At 33.8% G+C, this 25689-nt stretch overlaps 1 protein-coding gene across 2 annotated transcripts; it reads right to left on the minus strand.

The window, feature by feature from the left end:
* Positions 1–1469: 1469 nt before the first annotated feature.
* On the minus strand, positions 1470–24883 carry LOC145280231 (uncharacterized). 2 transcript variants are annotated; one of them, XM_080132015.1, is made up of 4 exons: positions 24799–24883; positions 13870–14063; positions 11288–11363; positions 1470–1730 (listed from the first exon to the last, which is right to left on the minus strand). In XM_080132015.1, the coding sequence occupies exons 1-4, from the start codon at positions 24809–24811 to the stop codon at positions 1561–1563; spliced, it is 453 nt and encodes a 150-aa protein (XP_079988141.1). In that variant the 5' UTR covers positions 24812–24883; the 3' UTR covers positions 1470–1560. The 2 variants fall into 2 exon arrangements, with proteins under 2 accessions (XP_079988141.1, XP_079988140.1); XM_080132014.1 differs by lacking the exon at positions 1470–1730 and adding an exon at positions 5672–5868.
* Between the last annotated feature and the right edge of the window lie 806 nt (positions 24884–25689).

Consider the following 25689-nt stretch of genomic DNA (forward strand, 5'->3'; position numbering starts at 1 on the left):
TTAGAAGTGTTGACTTCATTTCTACCGGTAATATCTATAGTTTTATACCAATGTTTGTTTCCCTAAAGCTTTTTTCTTGTATATTTTAATCATACAAAATAATTGTTAAAATATTAATTGGCATTAGCATGGATTTATGTTCGACAAAATCATTTTAATGGTTTTAATTAACTAATATTCGCTTTATCTGTCAAGTCACCAATCTCTTATTAAGTTATTAAGTTTCCATGTATTATTTGCTATCGCCCTATCTCACTTTGTATACAGATACTATCACTTTCACTTCTCTTCTCCCGCTCTCTCTCTCTCTCTCTCTCTCTCTCTCTCTCTCTCTCTCTCTCTATATATATATATATATATATATATATATATATATATATATATTTCTATATGTCTATTGGAGTATGTTTATTAACAAACTAAGTATATAATAGGAGATTGAAATGGTCTGTTATAAACAATAGCGAATAACGCTACAAGTATTGATACTATTTAACCCATAGCTGGAAAGAAAAAAAACAAAAACAAAAATAAAGACAAAAGAGAGAGTGAGATGTAGCTAACAGAAAGAGATTGGATTTCGTCTTTTTATTTATTTTTTATTTTTTTTTAATTTAACTCGTCTTGCACACCCATCTTTGTTTTCTTAAAAAATTCTATGCGTATTTTTTTGGATTATTATCTTTCGAACTTTGGAATCTGCACGAAACCCTTTATACAATCTACAGGCGTAGCATTATCTTCTCCCTTTAATCACGACTGTGCAGAAATCATAAGTAATTCGCAATTGTATTTTGAGTCTCGCACGCACTGAGGATTGAAATATCAATCTTGGAATTACTTAGGATTTTTACCTAGTCATAGCTAATGGAACAAAAGCATGCCACCCCCGTGGATTAAATAATTCCAGAGTTTGAAAGATACACATGAAAAAGATCGGAGGTTATATCGCCCGAAACGTTGTGAAAATAATGCTAAAAATGAGAATAGTACATTGAATAATCCTAATTTTTTTTTTTTTTTTTTTTTTTTTTTTTTTTTACATAGGCATCACCACATTATCAAGGCCCAAGGGGGTTGGCGAATAATGCGAATACTCAATCCTCATCTGAAAAAAAATCAAAAGCATAAAACAATCTAATCCGAGCACAGTGGTTAACCCAACGGTTTAATTTTTTTCTACTAGTGTAATATATCCCATACGTGATCGTTTCAGTGATCTTAACATTTCATTTCCCCACGAGCGTTATATTGAATATTGCTCTCAGTTCTGAAAAGGTATCTTGAAGAAAAACAATTGAATCTTGCAATGTGTTTTATTCTTTCTTTAATCAATTTACATGGCCAGGTAATCAGATTCCTGCGGTTCATTCCGTAGAGAACTTTCATTCATGTATAGTTTGCCATCTAAATCTTCCATGACATGACAATAGAGTGAAAAAAAACAACAAAAAACAAAAAAACACACGTAAATTGAAGCACAAAAGACTTTCTTTTTTTCTTCTTTTATTCATTCGAAAAGTGAGGAACAAAGAAAAAAAAAATGATTTCTATGACTGATTAAGTAGTTTTGTCGGCTTCTTTAATCTTCCGGATCAAATCGACCAACATTTCCACCAATTGCTGACTGGCACATCGGATCGATGCCTCCTGGTCGGTCCTCTGGCAAGTGGCGCTCAGTCCCGTCAGATTTTCTGTCACTGTCGATTTACATTTTTGGAAATCGGTGACTACAAGAGAACGAAATAGAATTCATGGAAAACAGACTACCACGACAACAGGTTTTACCTACTTACATTGGCTCTAAAGTGTAAAAAGCGAAACAAAAGTGACTCTGTGCATATCACATGATGAAAACACCTATGGTGTTGGGGGGATAACCTGTCCATTTTTCTAATGATCGTGTTTCTGTGTGAAGCAATTTATCAGAAACTAAATAAAAAGAAAAAAACAGAATAAAAAGTTTGAAATAAATGAAAAGTATAGCAAACCCCCGGGATACAGTGGCCTTAGGATACGTTTTTTTCAGGTTATAATGTGGAATATGATGTTTTCCGGCCCCTGGTTAAGGTATTCCCCCGCCTTACGATATTATTCAAGAAGTGACAATCACCATGTATGTATGTGTGTATGTATGTATGTATGTATGTATGTATGTATGTATGTATGTATGTATGTGTGTGAGTAAATAAACAAATACAGTATTGTAGAATTGCGGCCAATGTTTAGATAAAGACATATTAGATATTATTTACCAAGGCCTATCCTGTGACTCAGAAATGAAAGCTGCCGACTACCAAATAGATGGTTGAAAGTTTGACCCCTGTCTTGGGATGGGCACTAGTCTAATTGTGATACAGTAGAACCCCGGGATACAGCATTAAAAATTAGTAAAAAAAATAGTAAAGTATATAATAAATATCTATATAATCAAATAACATTATAAATAACACCGTAAGGCGAGGCAAATACCGTAACCGAGAGCCGGAAAAACATCGGTATTCCACATCGTAACCTGAAAAAACGTATCCTACGGCCATCGTATCCTGGGGTTCTACTGTAGGCGAGTGAATATATGACCTCTTTTTCTGGGTCAACGGCCAACTAGCACCGTGTATATTTGTGTGTGTGTATATGTGTATTGGGGTAGAGAGAGCTCCCGTAAGCCGTGGTGAAGGCAACCTTTCTAGGAGAAGCAAATCTCTGATTTAAAAAACCATAAAGAGGAAGAACAGTACCCGCATTAAGCTGGTCTGCATTTTAATTTGTTGCTGGCTATCTTGCTCTTGCTTGTTGCTGGATCTCAACATTTTGAACTGAGAGAGAGACTTAGCTGTCGTACAAAGCTAAGACTCTGTAACATCATATTTGTATAGATACTCCCTCAGACATTTGGGCTCATGGATTTTAAATGTCTGTGGGAGTGGCGCTCGTCTGACAAGACGTTGCAATCATATATATATATATATATATATATATATATATATATATATATATGTGTGTGTGTGTGTGTGTGTGTTAACTTTGTCCAAATAAACAGACACGCGTTTCAGCTAGCATTAAATTTAGGAGAATTTTAAAAACTACTGTTCGGCGCTATTTTCTAGATTTTTTTTTGGGGGGGATAAAAAACTGTAATTTATATATTATTTAGTTTGAATTAGGCATGAGAAATTGTGGTAAAAAGAAATAGCTGATATGAATAACTGATTCAAAGTGGAATAAAAAAAATAAAGCAAGGGGCATAACGTATATTCCTGACATTTTCACAATTTTTTTTTATTAGAAGCAAAATACGAACGGGCGTATTATATTTTTTTCGTTTTGTTGTGCAAGGTGGTGTTTGTTAGCATTACATTTAAATCTCTGCATGATAGTACAGTCTGGAAAATAGTGAGCAGAAAAAGACTTCTAAAAGTGAGCAGTACGAGGAAGAAAACTATTAGACTAGGAAGCCGCCCTGCATCTATGGCTATCTACAGAGAAGGTGTGGGTTTTTACTAATTGTCGGAAATAGAATGTGGTAACCATAGATGAAATGTAATTTAGTTTTAAGCCTAGACATAGTACCATTCGTACTATATTTATCTTGATATAACAGAAGTTCTTAAGTAAGAACAACAAGCTGTATTTTGCTTTTGTTGATTTGGAGGGAAATTTGGACACAGTGTTAAGAGATGTTATTTGGTGTCATTTGCATAAATAAGAGGCGAACGAATGGTTGGTTGGAAATTATCCAAGAAATTTCCACCAGTCCGTGATGCGCATCACAATGCCATTTACTTTTATTTTAGTTTTTTTTTAATTTTATTTATTTATTTATTTTGTATAACCTAACCTTAATAATAAGCCAAACGAAACTCAGCCCCAATCCCTCAACACGACGCATGTCTATTCAGCATTCACAAAGTAGATTGGCTGTCGAGATATTTTTTTATTGTTTTGCAAAACTCATTTTTCAATAAGTGACGAGGTTCTTCTACAAAATAGCCAGTATTCCGTGGGTCAATTAACATTTGTATAGAAATGCAAGTTGGACTAAATAAGAAAAATATGTTGAAAAGTTTCCGTCGACAGCATTGCTTTCTATTCCAATTTATATAGATATATTATTAAAATCCATATAAATTAAAGATTAAGAAATAATTTAAAAAAATTAAATTAAATCCTATCAAAAATATATGTCATATAGGGAACAATTTAAAATAACGCATAAGTACAAATTTAGTGATTTTTTTACATAATGTACAGCAATATATAATGCACAGAAATGCTCAAAGTTCTGTAAATGTAAAAATGTAAATGTATCCGGGCTCTGTACTAAGTCTCTTGCTTTTCATCCGTGTCTTATGTGCATTGTCCAGGAAATTCCACACAGAAGAGATCATGTAAGCTGATGACTTATTACTTAATTAAAAAAAAATATATTTTACTTTGGTTAGTTATATGAGATCAAGGGAGCTAACCCGTTCTGGAACTAACATTTGATTCCATTTTGATTTGAATTTATATTATCTGATGGCTCTTTAAAGAAGAGTTTTCCAAAGATTGTTTCCAAGTATTTCTTAAGATTTTTTTTCCATTAGGCCAATTGCTCCTATCACATTATCACAACTGGTCTAATGTTGATTTCTTAAAGGGACCATGTCGTCTTTATATTATTTTTAGCTCCTGATATTGTTATCTTTTTCCGTTTAGTACTATTAAGACCAAAGTCATTTGGGACGGTGACATCAATAATGAGCGCAGTCCTTTCAGGCCTGTCCCATATTACAATGTCTGGTCTAATGGCCTTGTCTTTTATGTATCTGCCCACCTGCATATATTTGTTATAGAACACTGTCACTTTTCGGTTTGATCTTACCGGCGATGGTCCATATTCCCAGACGTTTGACGATCTGCTAAGCTGCATCTCTCCACAGATCTTCCAATGGAGGTATTTGCATACTTTGTTGTGGCGGATAGTGTACGGGCCATCTACTAATAAGATTGGGCATTAGGACAGTAGGTGGCTAACTGTGAGAAACAATGCAAGCTTTTCTAGTTAAGTTAAAAAATTAAGGCGATGGAAAGTAAAAACTTGAGACAAAAGTGTTGATCAGTGTTTACTACTACTACTACTACTACTACTACTACTACTACTACTTTTTCACCCTTAGCAAGGCATATCGCCATTTGTAGTAAAGGGTTACTATTTGGGATCATGTCTCGAGAAGAACCTGGTGAGTTGTTTGTTCACATTATATTTAAATTTCTACATGCTACTACAGCCGGGAAGCAGAAAACAGGGAGGGCATTCATAATTCTAGCAGACTGGAGGAAGAGACCTTTAGAGTAGATGACTTTCGGGCATTTAGAGATCTCAACAGTGAAGGGGTAGGATGTTGCTGCTATTTTCCTTCAATCTTTATTACATCGACCACACTGAAAAAATTCCTATCTTCGTTAAGGTTATCCCGCGTCTCTACCATGTATTTCCATTTGAAATGAATTAAAGCATCTTGAAATCAATGGTAAATATTAAACGTCACCGTATTATCAAAAACGTGTTTTCCTTTCTATTTAAATATTAGCGTGTCACTTTCATGAATCTAATAATTTTTATGTACAAGGATATTACACTCAGACTAAACAGAGGAAAATAAGAAAAAAAAAAAGGAAGCCATTTTCTGTTTTTGTTTTATTCAAATTTCGACTCTGCTTTTTCGTTATGTAGTTGCTGGGCTCTAGTTGCCAATAGCTTCAAAAGATTCTCCATTTTTGAAAGGGCGCATTCGATAGATTTGCTCACTTCCACCGTATTACAAGTTGTTCTCAAGCCCGTTTTCATTTCCGTCACGTACGCTTTACATGTCGGAGGCCAATTCACTGGGGGGAAAGAGAAACAAATGTAAAACAAGACATTTAAACGATTCACTAATAAAAGTTCATTTACAAATTATCTCCGAAGATCTTCTCTTAAATAATATTCATCATAGGGTTAAACAGATAATATAAGTCAGGCGATCACATATTTTCTAAGTCGAGCCATCTCTTTTTGCTTACGTCTTGACACGTCATAGGAAATAGACAGTATTTGCCAATAAAAAATGGAACTTGCCAGGTGTAAGTCGACTTCAAGTGCTCTTGTACGCATGCACAAATCTACATTTATATACACCACAGTCGGTTAAATTTTAACATTTTCTTATCCATCTGATGATATTTCAAAGGGTAACGACCAAGGCTGGAGTTTTGGTTTCGATTCTAGCTGATGGTACTGAAGCTACCTTTAAAAAAAACTGTTGAAATCACTACTATGTATTGGGTACACTATAAATATCAATAGAGCATTAGCTCCATAATAATAAATACGAAATCTGCATAAATTAAAGTATAATATTTGAACGTATTTTACGACCGGGCAACGCCGGGCACCTTCTAGTTTAAGTATAAAATATTTTTTTCTCAGGTTTATATAAATTAATGTCTTGTGAATGTACTATTTTCATATTTCGCTTCAGCTTGACTCAGTTTTCGTTTTATATAAAATCCGACATCAGATGTCCATCTTGTTTGACGCGTTCTTTAATGATTACTCGTGACATACTGACTGACGAATAGTGATTCCTATGGACGCATTTAGAATATTTCACTTCAATCTATGCGTTTTGCGATGGAAATACTATTTTCAATTTAATCCTGACCGACCAATCATCCCATAGATATATGAGGACGCACACAAAAACCGATTTTAAGCGTCAGTATTTATTTTCTTTTTTGAAACCTGATTTGCAACCATTTTTTTTTTCTTCAAATTCTTCCTCGGAGCAAAAACTACAAAATTATTTTTTAAGCACATTTTCTTTCGTATTCCAATCGATTCTACTCCCACAGCAGTGATTAATCGAGCATTTGAGAACAGGCATTTTCGAACGCCTGCGTGTTTTGTTAATGGTTGTTATCAAGTTTGTGTCATGATCTTAAGTAATATACAGAGATCGATGACTTTGGTTTCCTGGTTATTGGTGGAATTTGTGTGTGAAGTAGGGATAGATATAAGGGATTTTTTTTTATCTTTTGCTTTAGCTTTCATGGCATCACATATTTCTTTCAGTCCATAAAATCGAATTGTCATGGTGCGTGCTCAGTGGTAAATAAATTAGTTGGCACTGTAACACTATTCTATAGTCGAATTGGGAATACCATCGTGGAAGTAAGTGATCAAATTGTTGACATTTCACGAAAAGAATACAATATATAACTAAACATGACTGAGCTGTGACGGTGAGCCACTAGGAACTGTGCAAACGACTATATTTTATGAATGCAGAAATAATAATAATAAAACACAAGAACCAGCATTGAAAACTGAAAATCATAAAATCTTCCAAGGCATGGAAATGCAAACGGGCAAAATCATTCAAGCATGGACGCTGCACATTAACAAAGAACAAAAAAACAAAAACAAAAAACAAATAAAACAAAACCTCCCAAATAGTATATTTCGTCGTCCAAACGAATCACAAGGTAAAGTTCATGTGGGCAGAAAAACTGATCAAATACATAGACCTTAGAAAAGAACTAACGAGGATACGAAACAGGAAACAAAATCTATTGTTATACCAATGATATTAAGGGCACTAGGAACAGTTCTGAAAAAAAAAATTGGGAAAACGGTTAAGATAAGTTAAACATAATGGGGGATTGTCACCATACAAAGTCAAATACCATTACAGGCAGCTAGAATATTAAGGAAAATCATTGAGTACGGAAACCAAACCACGTAAGGTTAACCAAGCAACAACAGGTGAATTGGAATAGAATGATACAGAAGAAACAATAAAATATATAGAACGAAGATTGCACGATTAATAAGGTAGCTAAAACTGCAATAGATGTGCTAGACAAAACGTCCTATAATCTGACACAGTTTCTTAGAGCTCATCTAATAAAGCGCAGTACCACAGAAAATGATTGTAAATGATGTGCGAGGATGGAAAGACCAAAGAGAGAGAACACCATTCAGACTCTCAAAGGAATGCACTAGAATCCTGAGAAGGTTTATTGTCACTCACATTCGGAAGGAAACTAACAATCTATCAACAAGAACGCAACAATAAACTTTTTTTTATTAGTGTACGGTAACTGGGATGATGCGTGTGAGAACTCAGTAGTAGTAGTAGTAGTAGTAGTAGTAGTAGTAAGATCGGGTCTCGTAATAATTAACAAGAAAGAAAAGTCCTGTCAAATCGTAGACTTTGCTGTTCCAGCTGACTACAGGGTGAATATCAAAGAAAATGAGAAACGGAACAGAGAGCTGAAAGGGATGTGGAAAATGAAGAAAATCAAAATAATACCTATAACAGTAGGAGCACTAGGAACAATCCAAAAAAAAACTTTGAAAAAAGAATGGGAGAAATTGGAATCAAAGGAATGACCGGAAAAATACAACGAACAACAATCATGAAAACAGCTGAAATATTAAGAAAACCCCTTGAATGTGGAAACTTACACACAGGAGCAACAAGCGCGGGTCAGACAAACTGCTGAAAAGGCAAAACACGAAACACTATATGGAACCAAGAACACTGAAGCCGCATATCTATAAGTTCTCTAACCCAGCCTACCCCCATCCTCCCATTGTCACATCACTCCCCCCCCCAAAAAAAAAGAGTGAGACCAAATAATCAAGTAGAGTCAAGGAGGAAGGAAAGACCGAGGAACTGACCAGGCCTTCGCCAGATAAGTGTGAAGAGAACTGGGAGCTTGGGGAGGCTTATTGCCACTCAAATTCCAGTGAAGACCAATAGCTGCTGCCAACGAGAAAGCAATGGCAATCAGCTGTTGCGATAATGCAAATTTATTTGTAAATGTTATCGAAAGAGGTGGAGAGTACCGGAAACCTGAGGAGACTTGTTGTCACTCAGCTTTGAGGGAACACCACAGACTGTTTTTAAGGAGAGATCTTTGATGACCTGTGTGAAAGCTCCTTGTGAGCCAATAATAATAAATCAGAACACAGAAAAATAGATCACCGCAGCAAGAGACACCACCAAGCACAATAATACAGGAAAAAATGGAACCAGAAACAAAAGATAAGAAAAGAAAAGTGGGAAGAGAAAGGTCTACATGGACGATTGATCAGAATAGCAAAAGAAAAAAAAAACATGAAAGAACCTGGCTGTTGCTAAAAAAGGACACATGAACAGAGAAACAGAATCCCTAGTGACAGCTGCACAGAACAACGCAATTAGAACTAACAACATTAATGTTAAAATAGATAAAACACACAAAAAAACAGTAATTGTAGACTCTGTGGGCAGAGAGTCGAAACTGTAAACCACATAATTAGTGAATGCAGCATATAAGGACAGGAACAACAACATGGGGAAGGCAGTGCACTGGGAATACTGCAAACGACTACACCTCGAACATGCTGATAAATAGTTCAAACACAAACCAGAGACAGTGCAGGAAAATGAAAATCACAAAATACTTTGAGGCATGAAGATACAAACAGATAACTCCATCCAAACAAAAAGACCGCATGTCATACTAATAAACAAAAAGGAAAGAAACTGTCAAATTCCATATTTTGCCGTTCCAGCAGACACAGGGTGAAGATGAAAGAGACAAAAAAACGAAACAAATATGCGAACTTGTCAGAGAACCAAAGGGATATATGTAACTTGAAGAAAATAAAAAAGAGAAAACCACAGCAAATAGTCGAAGGGTCACGGAGGATGGAAAGACCGATGAAAGAAAGCACTAACCAGACCTCCACTGGATGAGTGCAAAGAGGACTGAGATCTTGGGGAGGCTTGTTGCCACTCAAATTCTAGTGAAGACCAATGGTCGCTATCAACGAGAAATCAATGGTAAACAGTTATTGCGATAACGCAAATTAATTTGTAAATGGTATCGAAAGAGGTGGAGAGTACTGGAAAGTTGGGGAGACTTGTTGTCACTCAGACTCCAGGAAACATCACGAGTTGTTCTCAAAGAAAATTCTTTCATGATGGCCTGTGTGAAAACTTCTAGTGAGTGAATAATAATAATAATAATAATAATAATAATAATAATAATAATAATAATTATTATTATGATAATAATAATAATAATAATAATAATAATAATAATAATAATAATAATAATAATAATCTCTAGTTGGCATGCAATATATCCACAAAGTTTGATGAACCTGAAAGTAGAAAAATTCATGAATACAATCTTTGCATAAGTTTGTCAAATGATCAACATTTACGTGTGAGTATTCAACTACTTAGCAAAACGTATATATTGGAGTGGCCGGTATGAATTTGTATTGTGGGGAATGCAAATATAGCACGCGATATATAGTTGTATTATGTATTTTTAGAATCCAGCCTGGGAGTTTTCCCTCAGTCCAAAAGCCACCAGAGTCGAAGCCATTGTTTAGATTACTTTTTCCCTGATAGCTGAGGTATGGTTTTGGACCTGTGCAGTTCTAGAAGGGATTGATTCATTGTAAATCGTCTGAGACGCTCCTACTGGGGAATGACAACGGTGCTGTCCAGGGATTTTTTTTTTTTTTTTTTTTTTTGCGGGCAAGTGTGCTCTCCCTTTAGGACGCTGGCTTTTAAAATCTCACTTTTCACCGTGGGAGGAAGATAAACATTGACTATCTTTGGATGCAATGGAATATTTAGTTGTGGTATGGGATATGCAAATGTAGAATTTGATATTTATGGAGACGTGTTGTCAAACTGCTATCCAGCCTAATTCGCACGCAGCGCATACATGGACACAATGCATAACACCCTCAAGTTTCAGACATATACGGTTATCGCTTCTTATTTCCAGTAGTTTCAGCTCACAGGTAGCAATATTAACTTTCTTCACCCCCCCCCCTCTCTCTCTCTCTCTCTCTCTCTCTCTCTCTCTCTCTCTCTTACATCTGGGACGCCAAACTGAACGGACATGTTAAAAACACACTCCTCCTGACTTTATTGTAAACATGTCTTGTAGTCGTTGCCTGTAAAAAATCCACGCAGTTTGTAAGTTACGTAGTTAATGGGTGTTGTTACTTCATTGTTGTTCATCTATAAATGCCCCTTTTTCGATGTGATAGACAATATTTAATGACTCCATCGCATATTTAATTATATTAAATGCAAATGTATTATACTGTATGAAGCTGTATTATGCGATATTGCAGGTTGTATTATTGGATATCCGCAAGTATACTGGGATGTCCAGTTATATTCTTACTGCAAACAAAAAAAGAAAAAAAATGCCGTCTTGATGTGGTATAATGTATACTCACTTAAAAAGCGTTTTCCAATTAAGTGACATCTGTCGGCGACAAAATGAAGTACAAATTCTGTACCGGTAATCGGAATCTGTGAAAAGAATGAAGCAACATCGTTTTTTGTGATAGGCAGTTTAGTGAATTTTCTTTTTCTGTCAAAAATTGTATAATTCGTTTTCAATTTCTTTTCTTTTCTTTTTTTTTTTTGTCTAATGTGGGTGACAACGACTGGAGAAGGAAATCTTGAACATTTTTCTTATGAAGCTGAATAACTTTTTTTTATATAAATTAAAAAGGATTATTTACTGTGAGATAAGAAAAAGAAACAATAAAAATGAAAACAAATAAATAAGAAAAGATAATATTTGGATTGATTAAAAGAATCGAGTTGTTTTTACAGGAGGCTATCGGAAATAAAATAATATGCTAACTTGATATTTTGCCACGATGGCATTTACCGAGTTATGACATTCACCGCCTCATATCATACGCTGAAACTGAGTAGACACAAGAGATAGAAAACATATATCCATAGTTTGAATTTTAGTAAACAGATATCTCAACTTCTATTACAAATGGGAAATATTGCATTAATACTAAATAATAATAATAATAATAATAATAATAATAATAATAATAATAATAATATCTGAATCACTTTTAGGATAAATAATACATAAAATGGATATCATGATCGGGAATCGAAACTGAAACCTTGTGATCTTCAGTATTTCATTTTACCAACCGAGAACTTTTATGAAAAGTATTATATATTATTTTATTTTTGGAATCCTTTGAAATGAGGCTTCATAATCAATATATCGATTTTTTTTTTTTTTGCGGACTGTTACACTCATCTCCATAGGTGTTGTTTCACAACGTTTCCGCCAGCTATTCCTCTGGCTTTCTTCAAGTGGTTAACTGCGACGGGTTAGAAATGCTGAGTCTTGTAACTGTATCGTCAGTAATTACTGCCTTCCATAGTTGTTGCTGTCCTACCACGTTATTTTGGCAAACTAATAATCTGGCCTGCTTTGGATAGGATTGAAACTGCTATCTTCAGACAATGTTCACCTCGAACCGCATAGATTAAACACCTCTATTCACTGCGCCGCGAAGATAAGGGTAACAGTTTGAAAAAATTCAATATACTTTTATGAAAAGCGTTGGAAATTATCTTAATACATTATCTAAAACAATTTATTATGTTTATTAGCGTTAAACTCTTTGAAAGTAGTTCTTGTTTTAACTACACATGGGTCTTATAAACAATTTAACATAAGATAAAAATAACCGTAAATAAAAAAGCAAACAAGAAAACTTCATGAGGAAAGTACTCTTGTTTTTTTTTTTCGTTACAAAAATGTCAGGAAATTAAGAGTATTTTTTTTTATTTTAAAAGACGGAAATAATATTGTTCTGATCAGCGTTCATTTCTTTTTTAAAATTAATTTATTTTCCTTTAACTATGTTAAAAATAATTTTTAGCTGTGTTAAACATTATTTAATGGTATTGCTTTTGTGGGGTATGCGTTTGCGCTTTACATATATTTTTCTTCTTCAAGTGTCCGGTCTGGTCTTGCAGACAGTGACGATCATGGCTCTCCATTCTTCTCTGTTCTCGGTCTTTCTCATGAGCTCATTGTTGGGTCCCTCTTTATTTGTTGCAAATTTGTTTAAACTGCCTGTGAATGTTTTGCATTGTCTTCCTCTGCTCTTGTTCCCGTATATTTTGCTACTCCATAGTAGTCTTCTAGTCCGTCAGCTCTGATTATGTTGCCGAAAAAAATTGAGCTGTCTTTCTCTGATGGTATTTGAGAAGGAATCTCTTGTATCAAGCCATGCCCATTACTTCTGCATTTGTTTTTCTTTTTGTCCATAAGACTTTCACGATTCTCCAGATGAACCCCATCTCCACTGATTCTAATCACTCTTTGTGTTCTTAGTTAGGGTCCAGCATTCGTACCTACATAGAAGAATCGACCATATGAAGGCTCTCATAACATGTGTCTTTGTCTTGACGCTTATCTTACTGTTGGTAAAAATGCATTTCATGCTGTTAAAAGTTGCCTTAGATTGTCCACTTCTCTTCTTGATTTCTGTGTCACACTTGCCATCCGTAGTGATAGCACAACCAAGGTAATTGAAGGTGTTTATTCGTCAGCTTCTTCGAGATCACAATGCATTCCGTTTTATTTTAAGTTTCTGCTTCCATCGTCGACGATTATTACGTGAAGCCGTACGAAACATGTAACGTTTGAAAGATATTTTATATTGATGGACATTTGTTGCGTTTCATATATCAATGCACCTGCCATATATCACCTTTAAAGTATGGCACAGGCCAAAGAAGCATCAGAATTCTCAGTTTCAGAGGAGTCATGTTATAGGTCAATCAGAAGGTGCACTTAATCAGCACCAAAATTGCCACAGACTCAGTAATTCCCAATTTATCAAAGAAAGAAATAATCAATATCATTTCGCCTAGGTTGATTATGACCCTCTGACATACAAACTTTCGGATAGATCGTCCCAGTAGCTTCTGAGAAAAAATGACTAATAGAAATATAATATAGATTGCAAAGTGCGATACTTACAGTGCCTTCTCTGCCTTTGAAAAATGCTAGAAGATTTCGAATGTGGCTGCTAATGATACCGACTTGGGCGTTCAAGACAGGGATTTTGACATTCCTCAACGCTTCTAGCGCCTTATCGCTGAGGTCAGATAAGATGGAATTTACATCAGCGTTACTTTGGTCAACGCCAAACAAACAAACAAGAAAGGCAATCACTGTCAAAGAAAAAGAAACAAATAAAAATAAACTATCCTTTAATTTACGAACGTGGTGACAGAAAAAAAAACACTCTCACATAAACAACATGAGAGTCAAGTTATAGTTTATTTTTTTGTTTTGTTGTTTTTTTTTGTTTACATATGTGGAACCTCTTTTTCAGCAGTAGCAGCAGCAACAAAAGGGAGGTGATTGTGGCTCAGTGGTTAACAATGCGGGTTGATAACTTGGATGTGCCAAGTTCGAACCCAGTTTATTCCACGGAAACACTTTTACTTGGGAACGTTGGCAACCTTCATGTGGTCTTTCCTGTAAGTACCCGATATTCATCTAGAAAGAATTCCTAATAGAAAGATATTGGCGAAACGAATGCCATGATGATGAATGGTGCCTAGCAAACAAACAAATAAGCATCATCATCAACAACAACATCAATAACAGCAACAAGAACAACTGCAGATAAGCAAACTTTAAATCATTCAATATTTGTTTGACTTGAATACGTGGTACTAATTAGAGCAGAATACTCAGTTTCCATATCGGTAACCGCATACGCGCTTTTCATTGCAGAGAATCGGCGAGGTCAACTTGCCGAACAAAACCTTGTAACTCAGGACACTATTGCACGTCTTAATACGCAAAAGAACGTCGCCGTAGCCTATGGCTACTGGCATCATCGGCACGTGAGCTAAATTTTTAAAGATGGCGACATCTCTGCACATGGACTACCTTCTAAATATAACGACACCTTGTCAATCATGGATTTACTTAATTCCAAATGATGCAACCCTCACTTAGTAGTTCAATATGCGTACGTATAGTCATAATAGCATTTTCTTCACCCATACCTATGAACTCTTTATATAGCATTTTCCTCATCTTAACTTTTGAACTCTTAACAGAACACTTTATCCGTCACGGCACATGAATATTTAATAACTTTTCAACTCTTTCCTTTCGATTGTTGAATAAAACGTGAAATAAAGCCGATAAGTTATCTATATAAATAACAGAGTAGACGTATGTGTGCGTATCTGTGTGCAAACATTTAACCGATAAACTTTTAAACTATTGATCACATAAGACTGAAATTAACGGAAATAGTAATCATACACCAAGGATGTTTTATAAGGAGTTTGTTGATGGATGTTTTATAAGGAGTTTGTTGATGGATGTTTTATAAGGAGTTTGTTGATGGATGTTTTATAAGGAGTTTGTTGATGGATGTTTTATAAGGAGTTTGTTGATGGATGTTTTATAAGAAGTAAAATCTTTGTTTGATGGATGAACAGTACATACAGATATACATCGGCAAGTTGAAATGCAAACTTTTTAAAGATTTTTAAGTGATCTTAAATTTTTGATTAGCAGTGTATACACACACACACACACACACACACACATATATATATATATATATATATATGTGTGTGTGTGTGTGTGTGTGTGTGTGTGTGTGTGTGTGTGTGTGTGTGTGTGTGCGCGCGTACGGACGATCACCAGTTAGCTAACTAAAGCATAAACAGAGTTTTGCAAATGAGGAATTAAGAAAAACAACATTTTATAACCAAATATTTTTATATCCACAAATTTATTAAACATATAAATGTTATTTTCAAACAGTAAATGTTCATATGTTCATAGTGCAAACACGTGTTTGGTAAAGAATGTTGAGTTAATAGTCTCAAGTCATATCGTGAATAATATACGTATGTGAATATTTGGCAACGTAGCATTGTGTGTGTGTGTGTGTGTGTATGTTGGTTTACCTTCTTGTTAGTGTATTTAAATGGGTAGTATTTCGTTTCTGTTCGTTTAACTGTATCTAGTGTGTAAGAACGTGTGAGCAAGATGAAGAAAGCTGGTGTGCGAGTCATTGAGTGCTTTCCGCCTTCTTCGATTCAAGGTATGGAGCGGGATGGGGGGGGAGGGGTGAACCGACGCCGACGTTTTGGAGTCCTGTTTAAGGTGTGGCCGGCTTGAGAATTCTGTGGAAAACTGATTTTGTTGACCAAGTCTTACAGGAGATTCTATTATTATTTCTGTCACACAGACCTGTTACTTTAAGACTTGAAACGATTTTCATTGGTTAAAAGTACTTTGACATCAAAAGTCCCTGTGAAAACTTGCTTGCTTTAGGAAGTGAGGAAGAAAGCGAATTCCAACGAAGCGGGGGAAAAAAGAGTGTAGAAACTAGAACCATTTGCCTTTTAGCGTTCATAGAAATCACTTTGTGATTTCGCTACACTTCCTGCACTTTGTCAAGTAAATTATTATTAGATACTATTATGTGATAGGAATCCAGGATGCAAAGATTGCATCCTCGGGATTTACTCGGTTTGTGTTTCTCTGCTCAACTGACTATAAACCATTTTAACTCGAAGCTGTTTTATTGCTACATGATTCGCCGACCAATTAGTCGAGTAGTTGGGGTTTTCTTAGAACTAATGCTAGAATTTCTAGAAGAGCGCGTATATTTTCTGAAAGTATCTTTGAAACTGCACCAACTGGCCACAATGAATATCATATTCATGTCAACAACGCCGCACTTATATACTACATCCGATATTAAAAATTCCTCATCCAAAAAATATTCATGAAGGCTTCCACAGTTACATTGGGGTTCTGCATCAGGATTTAGAAAGACATTCCTTCCACCATTCTTTGTTATATAATTCAGCATTATTAGAAGTTATAATAGTTGATGACAAGGTAATGGACGTTCAAAATGACAATTTAACAATGTTTTTGCTGATAATTTTATCTAGTCTTAAATAAACGATGGAATTTCTGTACAACCCGATAGAATTTTTAGGTGTAATTAAGAATGAGGTGTATTAAACAAAGTCGAAAGTCTACGGCTTTTTTGTTCTCGTATTATTATCGGTTGGTTATCCGATATATTCTTATCATAATTAATCTCTTTGCTATACCTAGATTTGGTTGGCGCTTTATTGCAATATTGCTTTTTTCATTACTGAATAACTGTACATTGGAACATATTACCCTAAATATGTTAGGTTGTTGATGTAGTAATTTATAAATATTTTCTTTTTAATTTCATGCTTATATGCAGCTAAAACTCTGTCTGTCGTTATATAGTTTCGTATCTCTATACTTTTTCTCTCCATCGTTTCCACTTGTGTAATTGCTATTACTGCCTGAGTTGTTAGTATTTCTTGTAGTTATATGATTGTTTTTTTTGTTTTTTTTTGTGTGGATATTATTACATTTATTACTTTTTATACGCGTAGCTTTTTAATCTTTTCCTTAATATTCTTATTTCATAATTTCTTATTGCGTATTTTTTGGTTATCATTTATTAAGTTTTCACAGCAACTGGAGGACATTTTTAAGTTATTTTTATTGAATATTTTATGTATTTTAATATTATTCGATAAGATCTAGGATTTTTGTCCAGTTTAGTTTTTAGAATTTGGTTATAGGATGAGGTGAACCAACGGATGTTTTTCTTACATCTATTTTCGATATCTTTTTAAAAAAAATTTTTTTATTCAATTTTCACCCCAAACAAGGCACAGTGCCACTTTGAAGCAGGGGGCTACTATTAGGGAATTAATTAGCGGGGTCATTATGAAGGGAGATGAGTAGAAAGATGTTTGTTAACATTACACTTGAACTTCTGCATATCAGTGCAATTGGGAAAGCAGAATCCCGGAAGGGAGCTCCAAAGACCCGCAGTTCTGAGGAAGAAACTATTGGAGTAAAAGGCTTTCTTGCACCTAGGGATCTCTACTGTAAAGGGATGAGACTTAGTAGCTTGTCGGGTTTGTCGGGGGTAGTTACGTCGGGGAGGTACAAGTGTTTGCAGTTCGTCAGAGCATTCACCATTACAATATTTGTAGAACAGGCAGAGGGATGCAACATCTCGTTGATGGGACAGAGGCTGAAGCCTAGATGACAGTTCAGGACCTATCAGGTTGGCGACTCTCTTTTGAACTCTGTCCAGGAGCGAGAGACAAGCAGCAGATGCACCAGCCCAGATGTGACAACAGTATTCCATACATGGGCGAATGGTGGCCTTATAGAGGTATAGGATACTGTCAGGCGTAAGTAGTTTTCTAGCACGGTAGAGGGAGCCAACCTTCCTTGCAGCAGCCTTGACAATGTATCTATTCCAGTTCATATTCCCTGTAAACGTTAGGCCGAGGAGTTTAAAAGAAGTACTTTCAGGCAATATGTTCTTGGCCATTGCTATTGGTGGTAGAGAAGGTTTCTTGTAGTTATTGAAGAAAACAAGCTTAGTCTTAGTAGCATTGAATGTGACCATTTTTGTCCCCATTCCACGACAGATTGGAGGTCATCCTCTAGTGTTTCTGCCATTTCCTTGGATATGTGTTCATTTGTTTTCCCTTCATATCTGTTATAGAGAGTGGTGTCATCGGCAAATATACCCATATCCGAAACAATTTTATCAGGAAGGTCATTTATGAATATCAGGAATAGTAGAGGTCCAAGGATAGACCCCTGAGGTACTCCCGCATTTATGTCATATTGTTTAGATGTACGACCGTCGAGGACAACTTTGATTTTTCTATTACTTAAGAAGGATTTAATTACATTATGAATTCTTCCAGTGATTCCATATGATCTAATTTTCCTTAGAAGACCATCGTGCCATACCCTGTCAAAAGCCTTAGATATATCAAGGGCTACCGCTCTACCCTCCCCTGTTTTGTCCAATGAACGGTATATACGTTCAGGAACTTGTGATTTATATTTAATTTCGATGTACGCAATATATATATATATATATATATATATATATATATATATATATATATATATATATATATATATAAAAGAACAAAAACAAATCGGGAATAACAATATATATATATATATATATATTCATTGAACTTTTGAATAGTCAAGTCGCTGCCTGATGATATCTGTTGTTTGATTGAAACAAGTGGCTATTTGTAGCAGCGGGATGTGAGCATGTTTATATAACAATAAACAAGTATATATATATATATATATATATATATATATATATTGTTATTCCCGATTTGTTTTTGTTATTTTCCTCCTTATTTCCTCCATATTTTCACATGTTTCGAATTGAGATGAACACATTTTTTTGCAATTTATGACTAACCATCATAAATTGCTGTTCCATTTAATGCCATAATCAGCAAATATTAGCTCTGCTATAATGAAAATTTGCTAATTTCTTTCTCTTCTCTGATGAGAAGAATAGCAAAAATAGCATTCTTTGAAACTCCGTGGAATAAGGATTTTTTTAAATTACAGGTAGTCTCGTTGCAGCCAGATGGCTGCATGTTTTGAAAGAAAGCGAGTAAGTACAGTGTATTTAAACAATGTTTATTTACATGAAATAAACAACAACAGTGGAAACAACAAGAGCAAGGAAGTGTTCAACACGAAAGCATTTCTACTGTCTCATCGCTCATCAGGACTGAGATTTCTTTCAGTCCTAGGTCGTATCTCCTTGAGTGCTCTCCGGTGGGTCATTTTCTTTCATCCAGCACCAGATTTAATTGTTGTGGATTCTCTTGGCGGAGGATCTGACAGGCCATCTTAAAGTCATGGACATAAGGGTTCCAGTCTCTCAGATGCTGTTGAAAAATATCAATGACGTTCTGGAGAATCTGCTTTTCATGGACAGTAGCTGATGATGGTAGGGTTACAGTAGATATATTAAGATTAACGTCCGCCTCGGAGATCCGGTGTTTTTCTTAGAAAGCCGCCCATTTTTTATTTGGACGTATTTTTTATTTATTTATTTTTAAAAACAGTAATCTACGGACGCGCGTGTTTCGGAGCCCTATTCCTCTTCGGCGTAGCTTGACTGTTGTTGGGATTCGAACACCGGACTTAATGTATTTCAGTCCAGCGCCCTAACCTATTACGCTACGATGCCAGAGACGATTTATATATATATATATATATATATATATATATATATATATATATATATATATATATATATATATATATATATATATATATATGTGTGTGTGTGTGTGTGTGTGTGTGTGTGTATATATATATATATATATATATATATATATATATATATATATATATATATATATATATATAAGTTCAAATAACGCAAAAATAGGTGAGGTAATGGTAATGTAGGAAGGTGGGATATCAGAACACTGAAGAAAAAACACCTGTTCATTAAAATGTCAATGTCTTATTTTAGACACCGTATATAAATGCAAAGTTATTTGAAATGAAAGAATTAGAACATACATAGGGTCAACGGTCTGCCGGTTCAAGGAAAGATTCCTTAACCATATATCATCATTTAAAATACGTAGCGAAAAAACGAATAGGAAATCAACATCTATAGCTAAGTGGACAAGCGAAACTACGTAGAAATAACAGAGTATAAATAAAAATGGTCAATATTAGGAAGCGCAAGAAAATATACACCAAGTAAATCCAGGCGTTGCAGATTTGCACCCTATAATTATATCACATAATAGTATCTTAGGAACATTTATTAAATAAAAGGCAAGAAATGGTCCAAAGTTCTTTGCATAGAACTAATATGTACTCTCCCGGTCTAAAATCAAATTAGGTAGCTCAAAGTAAATTCATACATAATAACTTTTTATTTAGGATAAATGATTAGGGATGGATTGTAAAGTGGACGGTTCTAATAAAATGATGCAAATATAATAATAATAATAATAATAATAATAATAATAATAGTATAGGTGCTAAATCCTTAATTACATCAGCAGAAATTCATAAAATAAAATTTAAAATGTAGTTAATAAGTAATTAAATAGTTTAATACATATAGAATTAACAAACAAATATAGATATATCCATAATTTAAAGTCATTGTGTTATGAGTAAGAAATCTGGTTATACATATTTTATAATTAAAAACTCCATACGTGTATATATAGTAATCCACATACAGTACTGTTTCGTTGTATCACAACTTATCAGTGTGGCTAGACAAGCACCTTTCCCCAGTCACGGATCGAACCTACAACCATTGAGTTGACAGTCGGCAGCTCTACCCACAAGGCTACGAATCGGTGCCTGCAAATGTCCCTCATCAAGTGCCTCAAACTACTTCACAGTACTCAAACTACTAGTTTGTTTGCAAACAAACGGACAGTGAGCTTATTATAATATATATATATATATATATATATATATATATGGTGGAAAATTATATATTAATGAATAAAAAATGGTTTGACATAGTGAGTGTAATCATTTTTAAATTGCAAGGCAAATAACTTAATAAATTTTAGATATTCATTCACTCCTTAACCAACTTATATTAGACAATATGGACTTATTTAAATATAATTATACTTTAAATATATATATTTCATACCTTGTTACTATTAGGAAAATATCCAACAATTTTAGTTTACACGAAAACTAAACAATACGATATAAAATACGTCTATAAAACAAAGTTAGTCGCCCATAAAATATGAAATAAGGTTTTTTAAAAAGTAAGGAATTATTTTCGTATTCACAACCTAATTAAATCCATTCCCAGTAAAAACACGATAGAGAATAATTATTAGTTTGAATAGAATAAAAGTATTATATAATTTCTTTTTGTAAATTAAAACCATTTGGAAATATTACTTAACCGATACGTAAACTAAGATTTGACTAGCTTTGCCCTTAAAACTAAGTTAGCTACCTAAATAAACATGCGATGTTAAATCTTCTATAGGATTTTCCCGACATTATATAGTTTGACTATTTTTTTCTAAGAAAATTTTCTGGTTTTTTTTTTTCTGATGAATATACGTAAGGAAAAATTCGATATTGACATATAAATGCTGATTATTGTTACGTAACGAAACAGGTCTGTAAACTGTACCGAATTTTGATATGTCGAAAGAACTGATTGGTAAAATAAATAATGTTGGAATGTGGCTATGTTGTTATTTATTAGTGCACACACACACACACACACACACACACACACACACACACACACACACACACACACACGCACACACACTTATATATATATATATATTCCTGTCTGTTTGTTTGTTTGTTTGTTTGTTCACAATTTTATTAACATATACAAAAGGTCCATTACTTTCCTATTTCATTTATTTCTATGCATAGTGTGATTCTTGCTAAATATACGAATAAGGAAAATGTGCATTAAGGAAAATCGATTTTACTAAATAGCTATATGTTAGTTACTGTTTATACGGTGAGAATTGTTTTAAGTGTTCTATTTAAGATTGTTACTTAAAGTTGATTTATATTGATAATATTTTTAATTTAATTGATTATGAATTATTATTATGGGCATAGATTTCTTTTTTAGAAATCGGTTTAGAATTATTTCCCTTGACTATTATATGAGTCTCTTAAACGTCGGTTTGTGTGTTTATGTGTGTGTTCGTATATCCGCTAAAATCTTTCGTCAGCAACATCGGACCGGGTCGAAACTGATACCATTTGAAACAGCGATCCCTCTTGCGCCTAATATTTGAGAAGTACAAAAAAAAAAAAAAAAGAAAAAAGAAAAGACTAATTCTGTGGTAATCAACTAGCCATTTCTTGCAAGGGGGAAGTTGCTTTTCGTGACGTCATTTTTTGCAAGTCACGTACGCGTTTATGTTTATAAACGTTATTTTTTTCAGGATCATGGCGTCATGTCGTCGTGGTACGGTTGACAAAAGCGTTTGCAACTTATCTCTTTTGCCGTTCAAATTTGAGCCTACCTATGCGACTAATTTTTTAGGCTGCAAGAGAACTCGCTGTTATTTTTATTGAAACAAAAATTGTTATGATTCATTTGACGGGGTGGGGTCCAAGTTGTCACCTACTTCTTCAGTTCTTTTCTGTGGGAGTTGCTCAATATCCTTAATATAGCAGCTTTGTCCAAACCGAATTTCATGTCAACCCGGGTAACACCGGGTATTCATGCTAGTATATCTATAATATAAAGCTGAATGTATTTGTATGTATGTGTGTGCGTGTATATGTGTGCGTCTGGTCACGAATAGGCTTCTATATGGTTGACTATTTTAAAAAACTGATTGCATATAATGATAGAAGATGTATCGAGACACAGGAATGGGTATGTTTGATCTGGCAGAACAGTGGTTCATTAAAATTGTGAGGTCTGCGTTCGCGTCTGGTCCACAAAGTATGGCAATAAAAAATTTAAAAATTAAAAAAAACGTTTACAAGTGTTTTTGATATAGATGTACATAAGAATACTTTGATAAGTATGTTTTAACTTAAATAGGGATGGTATGATAAAATTGTGGGGTCTGCGTTCGCGCCTGGCCTCCATAGAATGGAAATAGGCACAAACTTTAATAAAGACTTTTCATATCTATCTGCGTAAGTATACTTTGATAATTATGTTTCAGTTTGAAGAAATATAGTATAATAAAATTATGGGGTGTTCGTACGCGCCGGACCTCCATAGAATGGAAATATGTCAAAAAGTTTAACAAGGTTTTTTGATATAGATCCACAGAATATTGTGATAAGTGTTTCAGTGTGAACAGGTATGGTATAATAAATTATGGGGTTTATCTATTTTATTATTACTTTCATTATATTTTGCTTTGGTTTTGATACCCCCAAATTCGAAGCTATCTCATTACAACCCTTCCTTTTCATAACCTATCATACTTTAATAAATCAGAGTCAATTTTCTGTAGGCTGTTTTTGAACCCAGTCAACGACGGGTACTTTTGCTAGTATATATATATATATATATATATATATATATATATATATATATATATATATATATATATATATAACTATTTTGCATTTTGGATCAACTCGCGAGGAGTTTTATTCAAGCTGAAATATTATATGCTGGTTGTTTTTATATTAGTTTTTTTACATATCTAATAGTTTTCATTTTTTTATTTGGCAATTTATAACTACAATAAATTGCGGTTTCACGTAATGCCTTAACTAGCAAATTCTAGCATTGCTAGCATTGCTACAAATATAATTTGCTGATTTCTTTATGTCCTCTGGCTAGAAGAATAATAAGAATAGCATTCTTTGAAACTCCGCGGAATAAGGACTTTGTAAATTGTTTTTGGAGTATTCAGTCGAACAATAACTTTTGATTGTAAAGTTCAACTTACAGTTTTAATTATCTTTCTCTTATATATATATATATATATATATATATATATATATATATATATATATATATATATATATATATATATATATATACTAGAAGAATACTCGTATCAGAAAAGGTAAAATTAGTTCACCCAACAGAAAGGTTTCGCACCACTTGTATATTTCTCCATTACGATGGCTCAATCAAAATATAATGATATTATACCCTCAGTTGGAATCCTTATTCTAATTTAGATTAAAAATCATTACAGGATTTTGATACTAGAAAATATCGCCTATATTTGGACCTTTTACCCTGAAAAGCTGTGTTCTAAAATTAATAACGAACAGTTAATTAGTTTAAGAATAACTCATGCACATACACATACCTAACTTTATAAAGATAGAAATGTGTTACATTATTAGAATTATATTGTGTGTGAAATTTAAAATGTACAAGTAGGTAAAAGTTGCCTGGTAAATAATCATACAACTTAATCTAGTAAATTACACAAAATATAATATACGATAAGAAAAAATACTTCTCTTCAAATTTCTACGCTAATAAATGTCCAAAATTAATTTCTTAATTGAGTGAAAATTGTAGAAACATTCACAACTCACCTAAAAGTTTCATTTCTGTTATTTAAGAAAAAATGCAAAATGGCTGCGTAATTTAGATTTGATCTGCTTTTTATTTCAATCCGTTTCTTATCATGTCCCACCTGTCATTTCACGAAGACGCAGATAAAATCTCAATTATTTAACGCTAGTCACATTTACGTTTGCATTATTTGCTTTTAGATAAGTGTTTTCATTTTTTTTATGATTCATTTTAAATAATAATTTGTAAAAATTTATTTATTATAACTAGGTACGTGCATCATAGTCATGGTCTTTTACAAACTATGATTCTTAAAAAAGCTTGTTATAATTATTTGGAGTTTACGTTTAAATTTTGATTGTGTTTGAAACTATCGATGTCCCTCCTCGAGTGTTAGGCATTAGCAGATATAAAAAAAGGAAATGTAACAAAAGGTTTATCGAGTAAGAAAAGAAATAGGAGATAGGGTTTATTAGCAAACAATGAATCAGAATTTGTTCCTTAATGAAGACAAAACGTTCATCTCAAAAGAAAAAAAAATTGTATATTTACTAGTGTTGGGACGATTAATCTGAATCGGAATCGGGAATCAGAAAAATCGGAATATTTGAAGGCATCGGAATCAGAAAAATTTGTACCGATTTTCCGATGCCAAAACGATTCTTTTAATTTTCTTTTTTATTTGATTTTGTTTAAAGCTAAATCTTCCATTGCTGGTAATAATGATAAAATAATAAATATTTATTGATTTTAAACCACAAGTGAAGCTAAAATCGATAGATCGTCCCCTACAAGTACATTTTTACTTTTAGGAAAATATCTGCACATTTGATATGCGTGTTTTTGCTGTAATCGAAAAAAATACAACTATATAGTTGTATTTTTTTCGATTACCGTAAAAGCACACATGT

The sequence above is a fragment of the Euprymna scolopes genome, chromosome 7 (genome assembly GCF_053919585.1).
Source record: "Euprymna scolopes isolate OS-2025 chromosome 7, ASM5391958v1, whole genome shotgun sequence".
In the NCBI taxonomy this organism is placed as follows: domain Eukaryota; kingdom Metazoa; phylum Mollusca; class Cephalopoda; order Sepiida; family Sepiolidae; genus Euprymna; species Euprymna scolopes.

Bases quoted from the DNA above. Each gene is read 5' to 3' on its own strand.
- LOC145280231 (XM_080132014.1), bottom strand. The intron at 11,364-13,869 runs GTAAGTATCGCA...TTCTTTTCACAG, and splicing joins TCAAAGGCAGAGAAGGCACT to ATTCCGATTACCGGTACAGA. The intron at 5,869-11,287 runs GTGAGTATACAT...CTTTCCCCCCAG, and splicing joins AATTGGAAAACGCTTTTTAA to TGAATTGGCCTCCGACATGT.